Source organism: Sus scrofa, chromosome 17 (genome assembly GCF_054392235.1).
Source record: "Sus scrofa isolate SSC_HxYL_T2T_F1_AM1 chromosome 17, Sscrofa_HxYL_maternal_Yorkshire_Landrace_v2.0, whole genome shotgun sequence".
In the NCBI taxonomy this organism is placed as follows: Eukaryota; Metazoa; Chordata; class Mammalia; order Artiodactyla; family Suidae; genus Sus; species Sus scrofa.
This window is the reverse complement of record NC_139399.1, coordinates 38,001,132-38,016,424: the sequence shown is the minus strand read 5'-3', so window position 1 is coordinate 38,016,424 and position 15,293 is coordinate 38,001,132. Positions and strand designations below refer to the sequence as shown.

At 53.3% G+C, this 15,293-nt stretch overlaps 1 protein-coding gene across 4 annotated transcripts in view; it reads right to left on the bottom strand.

Moving 5' to 3' along the window:
* Positions 1 to 1,139: 1,139 nt before the first annotated feature.
* The window catches only part of SYNDIG1 (synapse differentiation inducing 1), an 87,632-nt gene continuing 73,478 nt past the window's right edge, over positions 1,140 to 15,293 (bottom strand). For all 4 annotated transcript variants that reach the window (XM_085003350.1, XM_021077680.2, XM_085003351.1 and 1 more), the window contains exon 4: positions 1,140 to 2,368. In XM_085003350.1, coding sequence (XP_084859476.1) covers positions 2,210 to 2,368 — 159 coding nt within the window. In that variant the 3' untranslated portion in view covers positions 1,140 to 2,209. The remainder of the gene's footprint in view (positions 2,369 to 15,293) is intronic.

Here is a 15,293-nt window from a genome sequence, read left to right as displayed (position 1 = left end):
GAGGAGGCCTCAGGCCCCCATCCCTCCCCACTCGCCCCATCACCTGCTGGCAAAGATGTGCTGCGAACATAAACCGAAGCCCTTCCAGGTCCCTAAGAATCCTGACCTACTAACTCTGGGCCCAGGTACGAATCCTCACTACGTGAGCCTCGGCTGAGGCCATGTGCTGGGAGAGGGATGGGTCAGGGTCTAACTGTCTGGGATGCTGACTTTGCTGTTTCCTGGAAGCACAACTCTGGGGAGACTACACGCACTGGGTCTTCGTTGCAGGGTGTTTTTCCAAGAGTGCAGGGTGCTGGTGTGGGGGGAGGCTCTGCCCGCAGTGGGGCCGGGCTTTGTGGTCTGGAGGGGTGCGGGGCTGGGTCTGTTCTCGCTCTACGCAGCCACCTGGGGGGCAGGCGAGTTACCTTCTCTGAACCTCAGCTCTGACGCCCACCCCCTGGGGCTCTCAGGACTTTATGCCTCGTCTGTGGTTGCTGCGGTGACAGCTGGGACAACGTGGATCTAGGGAGGAGGGTGGCCTCAGTGCACTTGGAAGGTGCTATGTGGGCAGCAGCCACCGACAGAGCCCCACCTGCTCCATGGCTCAGCTGGCTGCAGGGCTGGCTGCACTGTGTCCACCGCCAAGTGAGCTGTGCTCTGACAGCTGCCCCCTGACAGGCTTGACCCCGACTGTGCACACATAGCCACGAGGCTCCATGTGAGGTGGTGCTAGGCTTGGGGGGCCTGAGAGGGAATAGGGATGGCTGAGTGTTTTCATTAGAGTTTTTCCATCTGGAAAGACGGGCTGAGGGAGGGTGGGAAGGGGGTCCAGTAGGAGCCCAGAGGGCCTGGAATGGAGCCCGTGGTGGTCAAATGCACTTCTTGAACTAAAAATGGACATTTTAGGACAAGAAGACCATCTCACAATGGCTCATGATGAATAAACCCAAGAGACTGGGCTCAGGAGCCAGGGGACAGGCGCTCAGGGTAATAACCTTACTAAGGCGCTGGGGGTGGGGGGTGGGGGGCGTGACTCCGCCCCAGAGAGACCCTGCCCAGCTTTAGCTGTTGGATTCTGGCAGCTTTGCAGCTACTTCAACAACAGGAAAACATGTTAAGTGAAAGTCAGGGATTGATGTTAAGCAGAAAGAAAAGTCTTAAGCAAAAAAGCAAAAGATAATTCTTGTGAAATAATGATCATTCGTGAAACAGCAATGAAATGGTATTAAAACGTCTGTGATTACGTATTTCTCAGCATTCATCCCATAACTGAAGCAGCATGAAGCATAGTTGCGCTTAAAAAAATGACAAGAAAATAGCTATTCATTTAGTTGACAGAGAAGGTTCGTGTCCTCTGTGAGATCACTAGTGTCACTGTCGTCACCAAGGTGAGTGTCAGCGAGGGCTGTCAGAAGCACCCCGGTCCTTACGCCGAGGGGCCGCCCATGGCTCCTTTGCCTGGAGTTCCTGGAGCAAACCTGGGTCTCTCCGGGAGGCGACTGGGAGGTGCTGGCCTGCCCCCCGCCCCCAGGTCAGCCAGGCCCCAGGACTGCATATTGCTGCGTGGTGGCTGCTGAGTTTGGACATGTTCCAGAGGAGGCCCCAAGTCCCTAGGCTGGGGACAGCATGGAGGGCGTGACTCTCTGGGCCTGGGGACAGGTGCCTGCTCTTCTGGCTTTGCATTCTCAGGGCTGGACCAGCCTGAAGACCCTCGACAGCTGGGGGTCCCGCCAGCAGTGCTTTGCTCTCTTGCTGCCCGGCACCTTTCCTTCCTGTGGGGAGGCGCCTGGACTCGGGGTGCCAGAGCGGGGATGTGGAGCCACAGACAGGAGTACGTGTCCCCAGCCCTATGCCTACTGCATCGGAATATGTACAAAATAAAACATGTTCCTGTTGGTGTATTGCTAACGCTATGGCATTCCAGGCACGGGCGCTGTCACTCGTCCACCGGAATCTGTCTGGAGACAGCCTCGCGGGTCGGGATCTTTGGAGTTTCCGTGTGGAAGGGTTAGCAGTGCCCACCCATCCCGCGCTCTACACAGCGCCGTGAAAACGGCATGAAGGGTGAAAACAAAGGGAACCACAGGCAGAAAGTCCCAGGGCTTTGTGGCCTCGTCGGCGACGACAGCATCACACAGGCGTGTCCCCCTGTGCGTCCACCCTTGCCAGCCCCACTCCTCTGCGCCCGCACACGACTGGCCCAGGCTCTTCCATGCGCCTGGGAGGCTCATAGGTGGTTGTTCTTGGAGAGGTAGGCGATGAGGGCCACGGCCACGCCCACGTAGATGCCCGTCCCGATGGTGATGGAGAGCACGGCCAGGAACAGGGCCCGCCGGGAGCTGGTGCTGGCCTGGTGGAAGTCGCCCTTGGCCACGGCTTTGTTGGTCTGCAAATGGGGAGGGGCAGAGAAAGGGGGTCAGGATGGGCAGGGCGAGTGAGGAGCTGGGCCTTGGCCTTAGCTAATTCCAGAGAGGGGACGCGAGGAGGGGGGTGCTCCTGGTTGGTGGCTGGGATGGCAGGGGGGCTGTTGCGCCACTGCTGGCCCCGCCCTGCAAGGCAGTCAGAGCTTAAAAGACAAAGCCCCGGGATGTCCAGGTGGAGCACCATCCCGGGGTCCTGGGGCTTAGGAACCAGGATGCGAGGGAGGGCGTATGACGGCTCAGGGCCTCCTCCCGAGTGGAGACACGAGTGACAAGTGTGTGGCATGGCCCTTCTCCGACCCTGGCAGTGTGGAGGTGGGAAGGAGTGCACAGCTCTCACGCCAGACAGAAGCCCACGGCCTGAGATCAGTCTTGGGGGTCCTGAGGGCCTCGGGGGCCTGATGTCCCCTCCCGCCTGGTGGAGCCAGTAAATCTACCTGGACCAGGGAGCTAACGTCTGGTCACTCAACTGCGTAATGAAGATTCCGGCTCCTCAGCCTCAAGGCAAATGGGAACATGTAGGTTGGGGGCTGTGTCTGATCTGGCATTTCGCGGGGGAGCCCACATCCCCTGCCAGCACCCCCCCATCCTCCTTGACAAGGGGGCACTGGGCCCTGGGGATGTGAGGCGATCCTGCCACAACGTCACCTAGGACCATCTGAGTGAGACAGCGCATGTGGCAGATGAGGGTGGAGGCTGATGGGCGGGGGCCAGGACCCCTTGGGAACATCATGTGACCCTGAGGAGGAGCCACAGGTCACAAGTGAAGATCGTTCCTTTCTTTTGGGGCCTTTTGCTCAGCAAACAGTGCAGGGGCAAGCCTGGTTCTGAGCGGTGTCCTCTGTGCGCCAGGGGCTCAGGGTCCAGAGAGCCGAGGCGTCCACTCTCGTGGACACTGCTTGGAGCACAAGTCACAGGCGAGGGAAAACTCTGACTCAGGGCCCAGAGCCTGAGGTCAGGGGGCAGAGAGCTCGCTGGGGATGGGGCATCAGCACAGCCCTGGCCAGGCAAATGCCCTCTACCCCACCCAGGACACACTGAGGTCACGCACAGCCCACTGGCACATTCCACGTTGAAAACACGCACTCTGGTTCTTTAGGTAACTTACCCGGTTTTAAATCTACGTAGAAACCCAATTTTAAAATAAAGAGCAAAAGTGAAACACTGGTGCTAAAATTCATGAAAACACTGACTTCTTCCCTTGAGTCAGGTGCTATTTAAATGGAGGAAATAAAAATCATATAAGCAGAGAACATGCAGGCAGGACTAACGTGCTTAGGTCAGAACTCACATCAGAGCCATAATCTGGATAAAGCGTGAGGTCGGTTCCAGCCCCCCCCCCCCCCATCAGCCTCTGAGGCCAGGATGGCTACTAGTTCAAGCCCCACTGGGAGGCACAGGCCACCAAAGGCGGAAAGGTCCTTAGACACATTTCATGAGCATTTGCTCAGGTGTCCAGGATGAAAGGCGACCGGTTTGTAGGGGATGGAGGCCAATGTACATCCCAGCTGCACTTACCCCCAACGTGTCTGCCCCTTGGTGGCCACAGAACTGTGGTTGGGAGCTTTTAGGGGACGGTTCACTGCAGGACGGGCTCTGTCTCCTGGTCTGAGAGATGCCAGGCCCTGCTTTCTTTTGCTGCTTTCTGGTGTCCAGTCTGGCCCTCGGGGACCTCCCTGTCCTCACCCTCTTCCCAGCGTGTACCCACCCCACATCCACTTCAGAGGGTCATCAGGCACTCGGCTCGTGGGGCTCACATCCCTGCTCCCCCAGCCCTTCCTTCCTCCTTCGGTGACAGCTATAGGTTTCACATTAGGATGGTGACACTGGCCACGTGGCACCATTTGACAATTTTCAAAATGACAGCAGAACCGAATTAGAAGTCTGAACCGACCTCCCTCCAATGGGAGGGGACAAGGGGCTGGGTGTCCAGAGGCCAGGAAGGGGTCTGAGGGCCCGAATGGGGTCCGGGTTCTCTCCATCAAGGGCATGAGCGGCGTCTCCCACTGCGGTCCCAGCAGGACCACCTGGTGAGGGGACAGCAGAGGCCCGGCAGCTCTTCCTCCAGCTCCCCCTGCAACATGCTTTGGTCAAAGATCTCCCCACATGGAAGGACGCCCTTGGCGTCATCACGCATCTTACACAGAGTCTGTAGGAGGCTGCAAGTCCCGTGTAGCCAAGAAGGAGGTGTTTACAACCATGGCTCTGGCTGGGGTGGCTCTGCCCAGAAGGACTCGTGGTCAGTGTGGGCAGGACACAGGCCCTGCATGATGGGGGAGGCGTCGCCATCCTGGGGAATCCAGGCGGGAGGGCAGAGAAGAGCTGGAGAAGGGGGCTGTGCAGGCAAGGCCACCAGGGGAGCTCAGTGACCATGGAGGCCTGGTGGCCACAAGCCACCTGGGGCAAGGAGCATGTGGGATGTGGCAAGTGTGCCTGAATTTTAATGTCATTTTCACTTTAATTAATTTCAATGTAAATAGCCAAATATTAGGGCCACCTAATGGGACATCACAGACCCTGGAGAAACGGGCAGGGGGTCCCTTGGGGGTGTTGCAGGGGAACCTGGCAGGATGAACCCCAGAGCAGGTGGAGGCCCCTGGGCCCGGAAAGCTGCTCCACACACACCTGCCCTGTGCGGCTTTACCTGTGAATTTGTTTTGGGTCAACGTGGTCCAGTGTCAGGCAGAGAGAATGAAACCTTGGCAAGTCGAAGGAGCTAGGGTGACCCTGTGTGAGGAGGGACGGTCCCCTGAAATCTGCAGATGAAGGAGCTTTGGACCCGGGGCCTGGCCTGAGTGAACCGTGTCAGGTCCATGGGCCTCCTTTCCAGGGGACCTTCTGGGCCTCAGGCCTCATGACACTGGGGAGCCCCAGCTCCACCCCTGCTGGCTCCCCCTTGGAATGACCACCTGGGGTCTGGGCTCTGGTCCTAGAGGGAGTTTCCCACCAGTTCTTACAAAGCTCTCATTTCCTTTGGCTGCAAAATACCCTGTTTGAGGCTCAGAAAAAATCATATTCCCCTGCGATATGTCCCCGCTTTGTTTTTCCTGTGGTCACCACTTTAGGGGCAGGAATGGCTAAGGTCTGGTGACCCCATGGCCACGTCCACAGACACATGCTCTGCCCTGGCTGAGGAGGGGTCCAGGCACGGCGGTGCGGCCTGGGCAGAGTGCAGGCATGTGCGGCTCCTGGATGCACCGCTGCCTCAGCGTCTCTCCGGGAACTGACAGCACCCCGGCTAATTTACGGCTCATTTTCCCTCCTGCCCCAATATCTGTTGGGCTGGATTACATTTCTTGGCATTATTGCAAAGCTTATTTCCCTTATTCACAATTGTCTACTGCCAGCCGTGTGCTGGCAGGGGCTCAGGGTGGGCCCGAAGAGGAGGCCGCTTGAGATGATTTAATGGGCTCCGCGGGCACAGGAGAGCCTCCAGGCCTCCGCTCACATGCACACCCACGTGCACATTTCTTTGCTTACCTGGGTTTAGTTCCAGGTGCATTTTTTTTTTTTTTTTGTCTTTTTAGGGCCGTACCTGTGGCATATGGAGGTTCCCAGGCTAGGGGTTGAATTGGAGCTGTAGCTGCTGGCCTACGTCACAGCCACAGCAATGCCAGATCTGAGCCACGTCTGTGACCTACACCACAGCTCACGGCAACAATGGATTCTTAACCCACTGAGTGAGACCAGGGATTAAACCCACAACCTCATGGTTCCTATTGGATTCATTTCTGCTGCACCACGACGGGAACTCCTCCAGGTGCATTTTTATCTCCCCCTCCCTCCGCCTTTAAAGCAATTTTTCTATTTTAAGTAAAAAAAATACATCATGTTGGGTTTGAATGGCAGACAGATTAGCTAGGAAACAAACCCCTGTGCTTGGGTGAGGCCCAATGGACATGGGCTCCCCTGGCACTGGGCCCCCCACTGGGCTGTGGTCTGGGTCACTGCAGGGCATGCTTCCCTCAGAGGGTCTGAGGGCCCCTGTCAAGGTCATTTTGGGGAGAACACGACGCAAACATCAATGGAGCCACAGCCCCTGTGCTGTTGCATGCAGGATACTGGCAGGGCTGTGGCCTCCATCCTCCCACTAAGGTCAGAGGAGCCCTAGGCCCCAGACCTCGGGGCTCCTGAGACGCTCCCCAGTACTCCCCCTGTCACAGCTCAGGGCTCCCCTGCCCTTGCCCATATGGGCCTCAGCTTCCCCGACACCTGGGTTTTGTCTGCTGTGAGCGGGGAGCTCGGGGAGAGTAAGAGAAACCCAAGGAAGAGAAGCCCAGGAGGTGATGAGTGGAGGGTGGGGGGTGGATGGCAGAGAGACGGTGCCCCTGAGTCCACATGAGCTCACCAAGCAAATGAGGAGCCAGCATGGTGCACCACCTGTGCTAACCAAGGGGGCTTTGCTGCCTTTCTCCCCAGGCCTGGGGGCTTCCTGCTGTGGGAGGGGTAAGATGGAGGGGTCTTCCTCCCCTCTGATGCAGCCAGGTGCCCTTGGGAGATGGGTCTGTGGGACCCCAGCACCACCTTCTGGTTCCTGCCCTGTGACCCACAGGCCTGAACCACCACCCACATCAGCCATAAAGATTGAGTTTCCTTCCAACAACCACAGAGGTTCCAGGACCACCCCACTCCCCTGTACGGCAAGGGCACCTCCACAGACAAACCCACTGAGGGGATGTTTGTGAAAAGCCAATAGATGATGAATGGGCTAATAGCTATAATATAGAAAGAGCAACTGCAAATCAATAAGATGTAAAAGCCCAGGAAAAATAGGAAAGGGTGTGAGCTAGAAATCTATAGAGGAAATAACAGAAAGAGTAAAACCAGTCTAATATATGAAAGATGCATAGTAATTGATGAAATACGAACTGAAAGCAAGATCTCTTGTTTTTATCCACAGATGAGTGAACACTGAATGCTGAGCCCTGTGGAGGGGCCAGCATTCATGTGTTGGTGGGAGGGGAGACTGGTTCAGATTTCAGGACAGCTTACAACATCTCCTAAACTTAGATTCCCAGAGTCTTTGCGTCAGTGGGACTGCACTTGTGGATGTGCTTGCAAAGGGAGAAACAGAAAACAATTTCTATGTATATTTTTAGGGAAAAGATTAGTGCACATTTGTGTATTAGAAAACTGCAAAATCATTCAAAATATCGACGCAGAGCTTTATGTACCGACACCCAAAATATTTAATGACTGAAAAAGCAAGTTGCAATGTACATCAATCCTCTTTTATTTGCAAGAGGATGTGATTTACAAATGCAGAGATTTATCAATGTGCAGTAAGAGGTGGTCCCTGGGGGTGGCTCTGAGGAAGGGGCTTTCACAGGGAGGTTCCCTTTCTAGCCTCTCTCCTCTGCCTCCTCCTGTTTACTAGGGAGGTGTGCTGCTCGTGTAAGTGAAAAAGGCCAGTGAATGCATAGGGATGTGTCTGAAGGCTCCACTGACAGTTAAGGGAACACGAGGCAGAGGGTTGGGGATGCAGGTGAGATTTCCAGGCCTGACCACCGCCTGGTGCCAGTTTGCTGCCGCCACCAAGCACACCGTGTTCATAGTAGAGGCACCCGCCCCTCGCTCCTGATGTCCTCGGCGGATGAGGACCAGAGCAGAACACCAAGAACCACTGGAAATGATGGGAAAGATATTCTGGGCTTCCGATGCTGCAGGCAACTTTGCTGCCCAAGGAGAAAGCCAGGAAGTTCACAAGCACCACGGCTGACGCCCAGGGCCTTCTCACCTGCCAAGCCTCCACTTACGTTGTTTCTGCCTCTCACAAACTTACTCCAGAAGGGGAGGTGGTTGTGAGGCTCGGCCTCCAGGAGCCCGGGCATCTCTTCCGCAGCCCCGGCCCCTCTTGGCTTCAAGAGACCCACTTGCTCCTGGAGGCCCAGCTGTCACTGGCTCTTCCCCCAGCTCTCACGAAATGTCCCAAAGGAGGGCAGTGTCCCACTTCTCTGCCCAGCTCAGCCCACCAGTGGCCAAAGCACAATCTCGATGCCCCACTCTCACAAAGAACACAGAGGACTGAGTCCTTGGGGTGGTTCTGCTAGGATCACACTGCGGTGATGCTGGCTGATGTGCATTTTCGCTGGTGATGTCCTGTCGTGGTTGAATCAGGTGCTCTGTCCAGGCAACCGGGCTCCACTGACCGGAAGGGTTTAAAATGACCTGATGTCCAGTGACCTCTTCATGCCCCCACCCCCACCGCAGGTCAACAGCCCCCAACACACCTGGGGAAACGAAGAAGGGCTTTTCTGGTCTCATCTGAGCACAGGATAAGAACCCGGGGACTGTGAGGCGGACAGGGTCCTGGTGGGTGAAGCGACTAGAAACCTCAGCTCGTTTCAGAATGCTGGGTTCTGGGTTTCAGATTCCATCAGAACCAGAAGCGCTCTTAGAAGGTCAGGTGGTAGTGGGGCTTAGGCTCATATCCCTAACTCTCAGGCCTCTGCATGTTTTCTTTTTTTTTTTTAATTCCTTTTTTTAAATAAAGATTTTTATTTTTTTCCATTATAGCTGGTTTACAGTGTCCTGTTAATTTTCTACCATACGGCAAGGCGACCCAGTTGCACATACATGTATACATTTTTTTTTCTCACATTATCCTGCTCCGTCATAAGTGACTGCGTATAGCTCCCAGTGCTACACGGCAGGATCTCATTGTCTGCATGTTTTCTACCCAGGGAGGTGCTGGGGCCCAGGAAACCCTTTTTCACAACTTGCTCGTTGGCAGGTGGGAGCCCCAACACCCAGACCCAGGAGACCTTCACCGTGAGTGGCGCTCTGAGGGCTGTCCCACGCACTCCTAACCAACGAACCATGCACCTTGTCTGCAATGCAGTTTGGAAATAACAGTTTTGGTAAATTGGTTCAAGAACAAAGAATGCTGAATTTGAGGCTGAGAGTCATGAGGACCTGTGGCTGATGGGGCTGCTTTCTGGAAGAGACGGTGAGGCTGTGTCTGCAGGTGCAGGCAGCTGTGAGGCCCTGGGGCCCCCTGGGGAACCTCCACCCCCCATCTGCCCCCACCCTCCCCAGGGAGGTTTCAGCTCTAGACCCACCCACTGTTTAACTTCACCTTGAGGCTGAGTTTGGTTGCAACCTGACCTGGGCCACAGCCTGGGAATTCTGGGTCTGTGCTCTGTGACCCTCCTACCCACAGGCTTTGCTGGGTTACCAAGGCCTGCCTTGACTTTACAGGCGGAGCTCCCCAGGGGGGCCTTTAGGGGGCATATGTAACTTTTGACACCACCCTGGGTAGCAAAATATCCTGCAGATGACACAGGGATCCGGGCTCTCCCACAGCGACAGGCTTCTCCCTTCATAGCAGCAGATTATCCAGACCTTAATCACTGCTTGATCTCGCCTCCTCTTCTCTTTGGAGAGCATCATTCCTTGTCGTTCTTCCTGGCTTTTCTCTTGGATGCTGTGTCTCTGGTATTAATATCACTGCGTCTGGTTGCTTCTGCACCACCTGCCTGCTGGCCAGGCGCTCCCACGACTCAGGGATCTAGAGCAACGCAAGGGAGATGGGCTTGCAGCCTCTGTGGCCAAAGTGCACGAAGGGCAAGTCACACGAGGGCTTCCAGGGGCCACTGAGGGGCTCAGACTGCCCCTGCCACCTGCCTGATAAACCACCCTCCACCTGCCGGAGCGCCGAGATCCACTCTGGCTGTTTGCCGGCTCCCCTGGGCTGTTTTCTTTGGGGCTGTGACAAATGACTCATCTGTGAATGAGCTTGTAGACGTTTCTCCACGTGGGTTCCTTTCCCTTGGGCAGATGTCTGGGTGTGAAATAGGGAGATGGATGTTGAAATTTATTAGAAAATGTCACGCATTTGCTGCTCCCAGGAGCCGTGAGGGCCCCAGCCCGTGGACTTGGCCGTCTCCCACGTGGGCTATGGCTGTGGGTGCCTTGAACCCACTGATTTTCACATATGCCCCCTGAGGACAGATGATCACACATTGGTCCTTCCTGTACCTTCCTGTGCGTGAACTGCAGGGTCTCTGTCTTCACGACTGAGAGATTCCGTTCTTTATGTGGTCTCTGTGTCACTGTTTCTATAGTGTTCTCACTGCCGGGGGAGTGAAATGGGGCCCGAGAGGTGTCTGGGCAGCTGTCCTCGTGGGTCTGGTCTGGGGGCTCAACTTCCGTCTCCGGGAGGCTTCGCAGCCCTGACGGTGGACGTCCTGACTGCTCAGCAGGTTCTGGCGTGGACAGTGTGGATGGTGTGGACGGCGGGGATGCAGCAACTTGACCGAGTCAGCTCCTGGAAGCTGTCTGTTCCTCCTTCCCTGGAAATGGGGCTTCGAAGTGGTTTTGCCAAACACGTTACATTCGCTTCTCTTTGCTGGAACTGCGCTGGGCTTTGTAAACAACATTCAGTTTGGGGCTTCAGGTCTTTGTAAGTGCCTGCAAGGGCCTGATGCCCAGCCTGGCCAACGGGGGAACCCACTCCGTGGCCTGTGTGCCCGGCAAGGACTCTGCAGAGCCGGGCGAGTGACAGTGATCTCCTCCCCTCTTCCTCCTGCCTCTGTCTCTCTTGGGTAATTTGTTGTTGCAAAGGTGCCATCCCTCTTTGAAAAGCCCTGATGTCTTTGGCTGTCCTGGGATGAGCAGGCGGGGCACACGGAGCAAGGTCTCTGTCACGGGGCCTTGGGCAGTCACTGTCACCCGCTGGGCCCTCCACCCATCTCAGGTGCTTTCCCACCATGTGAGCACTGGGCCCGGGCTCCCCGATGTGTGGGGCAGCAGCCAGTCTTTCAGGGTGCCCACGGCATTGTCCTTTAGGGACCAGATCTGAGAGTCCCTGGGGATGGACTGGGTCCTCCTGCCCAGGCTCTAGGGGCTTGAAGCCTACTGATCTGAGCCTGGCTGTCACTCAGATTCAACTTCCGACAGGGGCCAGGGCCACACAGGGGTGCATCAGGCAGAATGAGGGCGGGTGCTGGCATGTCCCCCTGGGGATGGCAAACCTGGCCATGCCCAGGCTTCCCATCCCTGCCGAGCACCCTGTGTACCCCTTTGGTTGGGGAAGACCATCTGAAAGCTCTGGAACCTGGGGCCCCATACACCAGCACTTGGAGGAAAGCGCTGTGCATTTCCAAGGCCTTTCCTGAAGCAGGTCCACGAGTCTCCTGGGCTCTGAGGGCACTGAATGCGCCCTTCACGTGGACACCTTCCCTTCCCTCTGCTGAAAACAGATGGCCTTGAGGAGGTGACCCCCACTGACAGCCCCCATGGTCACACGCGCCTGGGGCAGAGCCCCCCAAGGAGGATGCGTCACTGCCCCTGGGAGCTGGGCTTGCTCAGCTCCCCGTGCCCAGCAGGGACTGCTCCCCTCCCACCTGAGTGCCACAGGTACAAACGATGGAAGACAGCTTAGCATCCACGCTGCACACCCATGACAGGAATAAAAGATCTGAAGATACACTGTAGCTGAGCGCCATCCTTCTGCCTCTTCTCCCTGCCTCTGCACGCGGCCCCAGCATCTCTGCACCAGTGCTGAGATGCTCCACTCTCTACAGCGTTGACACTGTCCAAAAGGGTGCTGCCCCAGGGCAGCCTGCAGACCTGAGGCCCTTCCTTAGGCTCCTCCTCCATGCACCCAGCAGGTTTACAAAGCACCCCCCCTCCTGCCCCCCGCCACCACTGCCACCACTTTGGGAGCAAAGCATCTTGCTGTAGAGAGTGGATGGTTTTCCATCGCTTTTCTTTTTAAAAAACATTACCAGTGGTTTATGGAAGTTCCCAGGCTAGAGGGTGAATTGGAGCTGCAGCCGCCAGCTCACACCACAGCCATAACACTACCAGATCCGAACCACATCTGCGACCTACCCCACAGCTCATGGCAATGCCGGATCCTTAACCCACTGAGTGAGGCCAGGGGTCGAACCTGCATCCTCATGGATATGAGTCATATTCTTAACCTGCTGAGCCACAACGGGAACTCCTGGTTTTCTACTTCTAAGGATGGAGGAAAAAAACCTATGCCAGCTCCACACACTGCGACAGGGAGACGTCACGCTTTTAATTGCTGAAAGAGCCACCACGGGCAAGGCTTCACGAGAGCAGGGAGATACCATTTGCTCAAAGGACTTCAGAACAGGGGGACCCCTGAGTGCCTGGGCCTGTGCAGACCCCACCCCATCACATAACGATGCCTAGGAAGGGGCCTGGGGATCAGCAGCTATTCAGGGTTTCCAGGTGATTCCAACATGCAGCCAAGGAGAGAACCATGTTCGTTGGCACAGAGAGACGGCAGCTCAGGGGAGCCAGGCTCCTTGTGCTAGTGGGTCCATCTCATCTGAGGCGCTGACTCTGCGGGCAGAGAACTCTTCACTCTGCAGGTTCCCTCACTCCCCTCTTGACATCCAGAGCATCAGCAGGGATGGTCCTTTCTTTCCAGGTACAGGTATTTTCTCTCTCTCTCTTTATTGGTTAGCTTGCCTAGAGGTTAATTTTATTGACCTTTTCGAATTTTATTGATGTTTAATTTTCAAATCTTTTCAAAGAGCTGACTTTTGATTGTGTGGATTTTCTCTACTGTTTTCCTTCCTTCCTTCCCACCCCTCCCCTCCCTCCTTCCTTCCTTTGCTTTTTAGGGTTGCACCAGTGGCATATGGAAGTTCTCAGGCTAGAAATTGAATCAGAGCTGCAGCTGCCAGCCTACACCACTGCCACAGCAACATGCGATCCAAGCCGCGTCTATGACCTACACCACATCTCATAATGTCGGATCCTTAACCCACTGATTGAGGCCAGGGATTGAACCCATGTCCTCATGGATACTAGTCAGGTTTGTTTCCACTGCGCCACAACGGGAACTCCTCCACTGTTTTTCTATTTTCACTGTTAATTGGTTTCTTCCCTAATTTGAAACTATTCCATTTATTCTGTTTGCTTTATTCTTATTTCTCTAGTTTCTTAAGGCGGCTGCTTAGATTAAGGATTTTAGATCTTTCTCCTTTTCTTTTTTTTTCCTTTTGTGGCCACACAGTATATAGTTTATCTGTAGACAGCATATAGTTGGGTCTCATTTTTTTCAAAAGCCACTCCGGTAATCTCTGTGTTTTTAACTGTTGTGTTTAGACCACTGACGTATAAGTGATCACTGATATAACTGGATTAATATCTACCATCTTTGTATAGCGTTGCATGTGTCATTTCTTTTTTATCATTCTTTTCAGCCTTCTCTGGTTTTAACTGAGCATTTTTGTGGGATTCCATTTTATCTCCTCTCTTGCCTTTCTGTTTATACCTCCTTTGAAAATATACATCTCAGTTGCTACGTCTACTTGCATGTAGCACCACACCGTAGGTACCTTGTGCTAGAATATTCCTGAATCCTTCTTCTCAGCCTTCAACACTTCTCTCCCTTTTCACTTTTACATATTCCCTAATCACCCAGTGCAGTGTTACTATTCTTGCTATAGCTACCAGAAAAATAAAACAAATGAACTGTAACAATTTCAGAGAAAGTTAATAAATGAATGATCTTAGATTTTGTTAACTGAAGTATAAATTCCAGATTAAATGATATGATAAACACAATTTTCTTTGTGTCTAAAAGACAGCAATCTTTTAGATAAATTAAGACTAAGAAAGATAAAAGATTATATTTCACTTTTATTTATTATTATTATTTTTTTGCTGCTCTTCTTTTTCAAATCAATGTAGATCCAGTTTCCTCACCCATATCATTTTCCTGCTGCCCGAAGAACTTGAATATTTTTCTAAGTCTCAGGTCTGCTGGAAGTAAATTCCCCCAGTTGTTTGTTTGAGATCATCTTTATTTATCCTTGACTTTTGAGGGATATTCTCCTCCTTGGATATACGCTCTGATTGGCAGGTTCTTGTTTGTTTTATTCTTTCAACACTTTCAAGATTGCGTTCAGCTGCCTTTTTACTTGTGTAGTTTCTGATGAGAAGTCTGCCACAATTTTTATCCTTGTTTCTCTTTTGGTTAAGGTGTTTTTTTCCTCCTTTGAGGAATTTTCAAAATTTTTTCTTTGTTTTCAGTGTCCTACAGTTTATATATAATACATCTAGGCTTTGTTCTGGTTGTTATTTATTTTTGGTTTTTAATTCTGCTTCCTGATCTCTGCTTCTTGGAACAGTGATTTTGTGTCTGTCACTAATATTGGAAAACTCTTGGCTATTATTCCTTCAACTATTTCTTCTTCTTCTGATATTCCAATTACACGTTACACCATTTCCTATGGTCCCAAAGTACATAGCTCTGGGATGTTCTATTCTCTCTCTCTCTCTCTCTCTCTCTCTTTTTTTTTTTTTTTTTTTGTCTTTTGCATTTTTAGGGCCGCACCCATGGCATAGGGAGGTTCCCAGGCTAGGGGTCCAATCGGAGCCACAGCCGCCGGCCACAGCCACAGCCACGCCATATCTGAGCCGTGTCTGCAACCTACACCACAGCTCAGGGCAACACCAGATCCTTAACCCATTGAGCGAGGCCAGGGATCGAACCCCCAACCTCATGATTCCTAGTCAGATTCGTTTCCGCTGTGCCATGATGGGAACGCCTATTCTTTTTTTCAATTTGTGTGTCAGTTTGGGTAATTTATTTTGGCCCATCTTCAAGTTCAATGATTCTTTCCTTGGCTATGTCAAGTTTACCAACAAAATACTCATATCTATTACTGCTATTTACTTCTAGCATTTCTCTTTATAGTATTTATCTCTCTGCTGATGTCACCCAGCTATTCCTGCATGTTGTCTCCCTTTTCCTTTAGAGCCTTTAATGTATTTGCCAGTGTTTTAAATTCTCTGTTTGATAATTCCAACATCTTAGTCATCATCAAGTTTGGTTCTAATGATTGCTTGGTCTCTTCAGACTTTTCTCGACTTCGGGCGTGCCTGGCAATATTTTGTTGA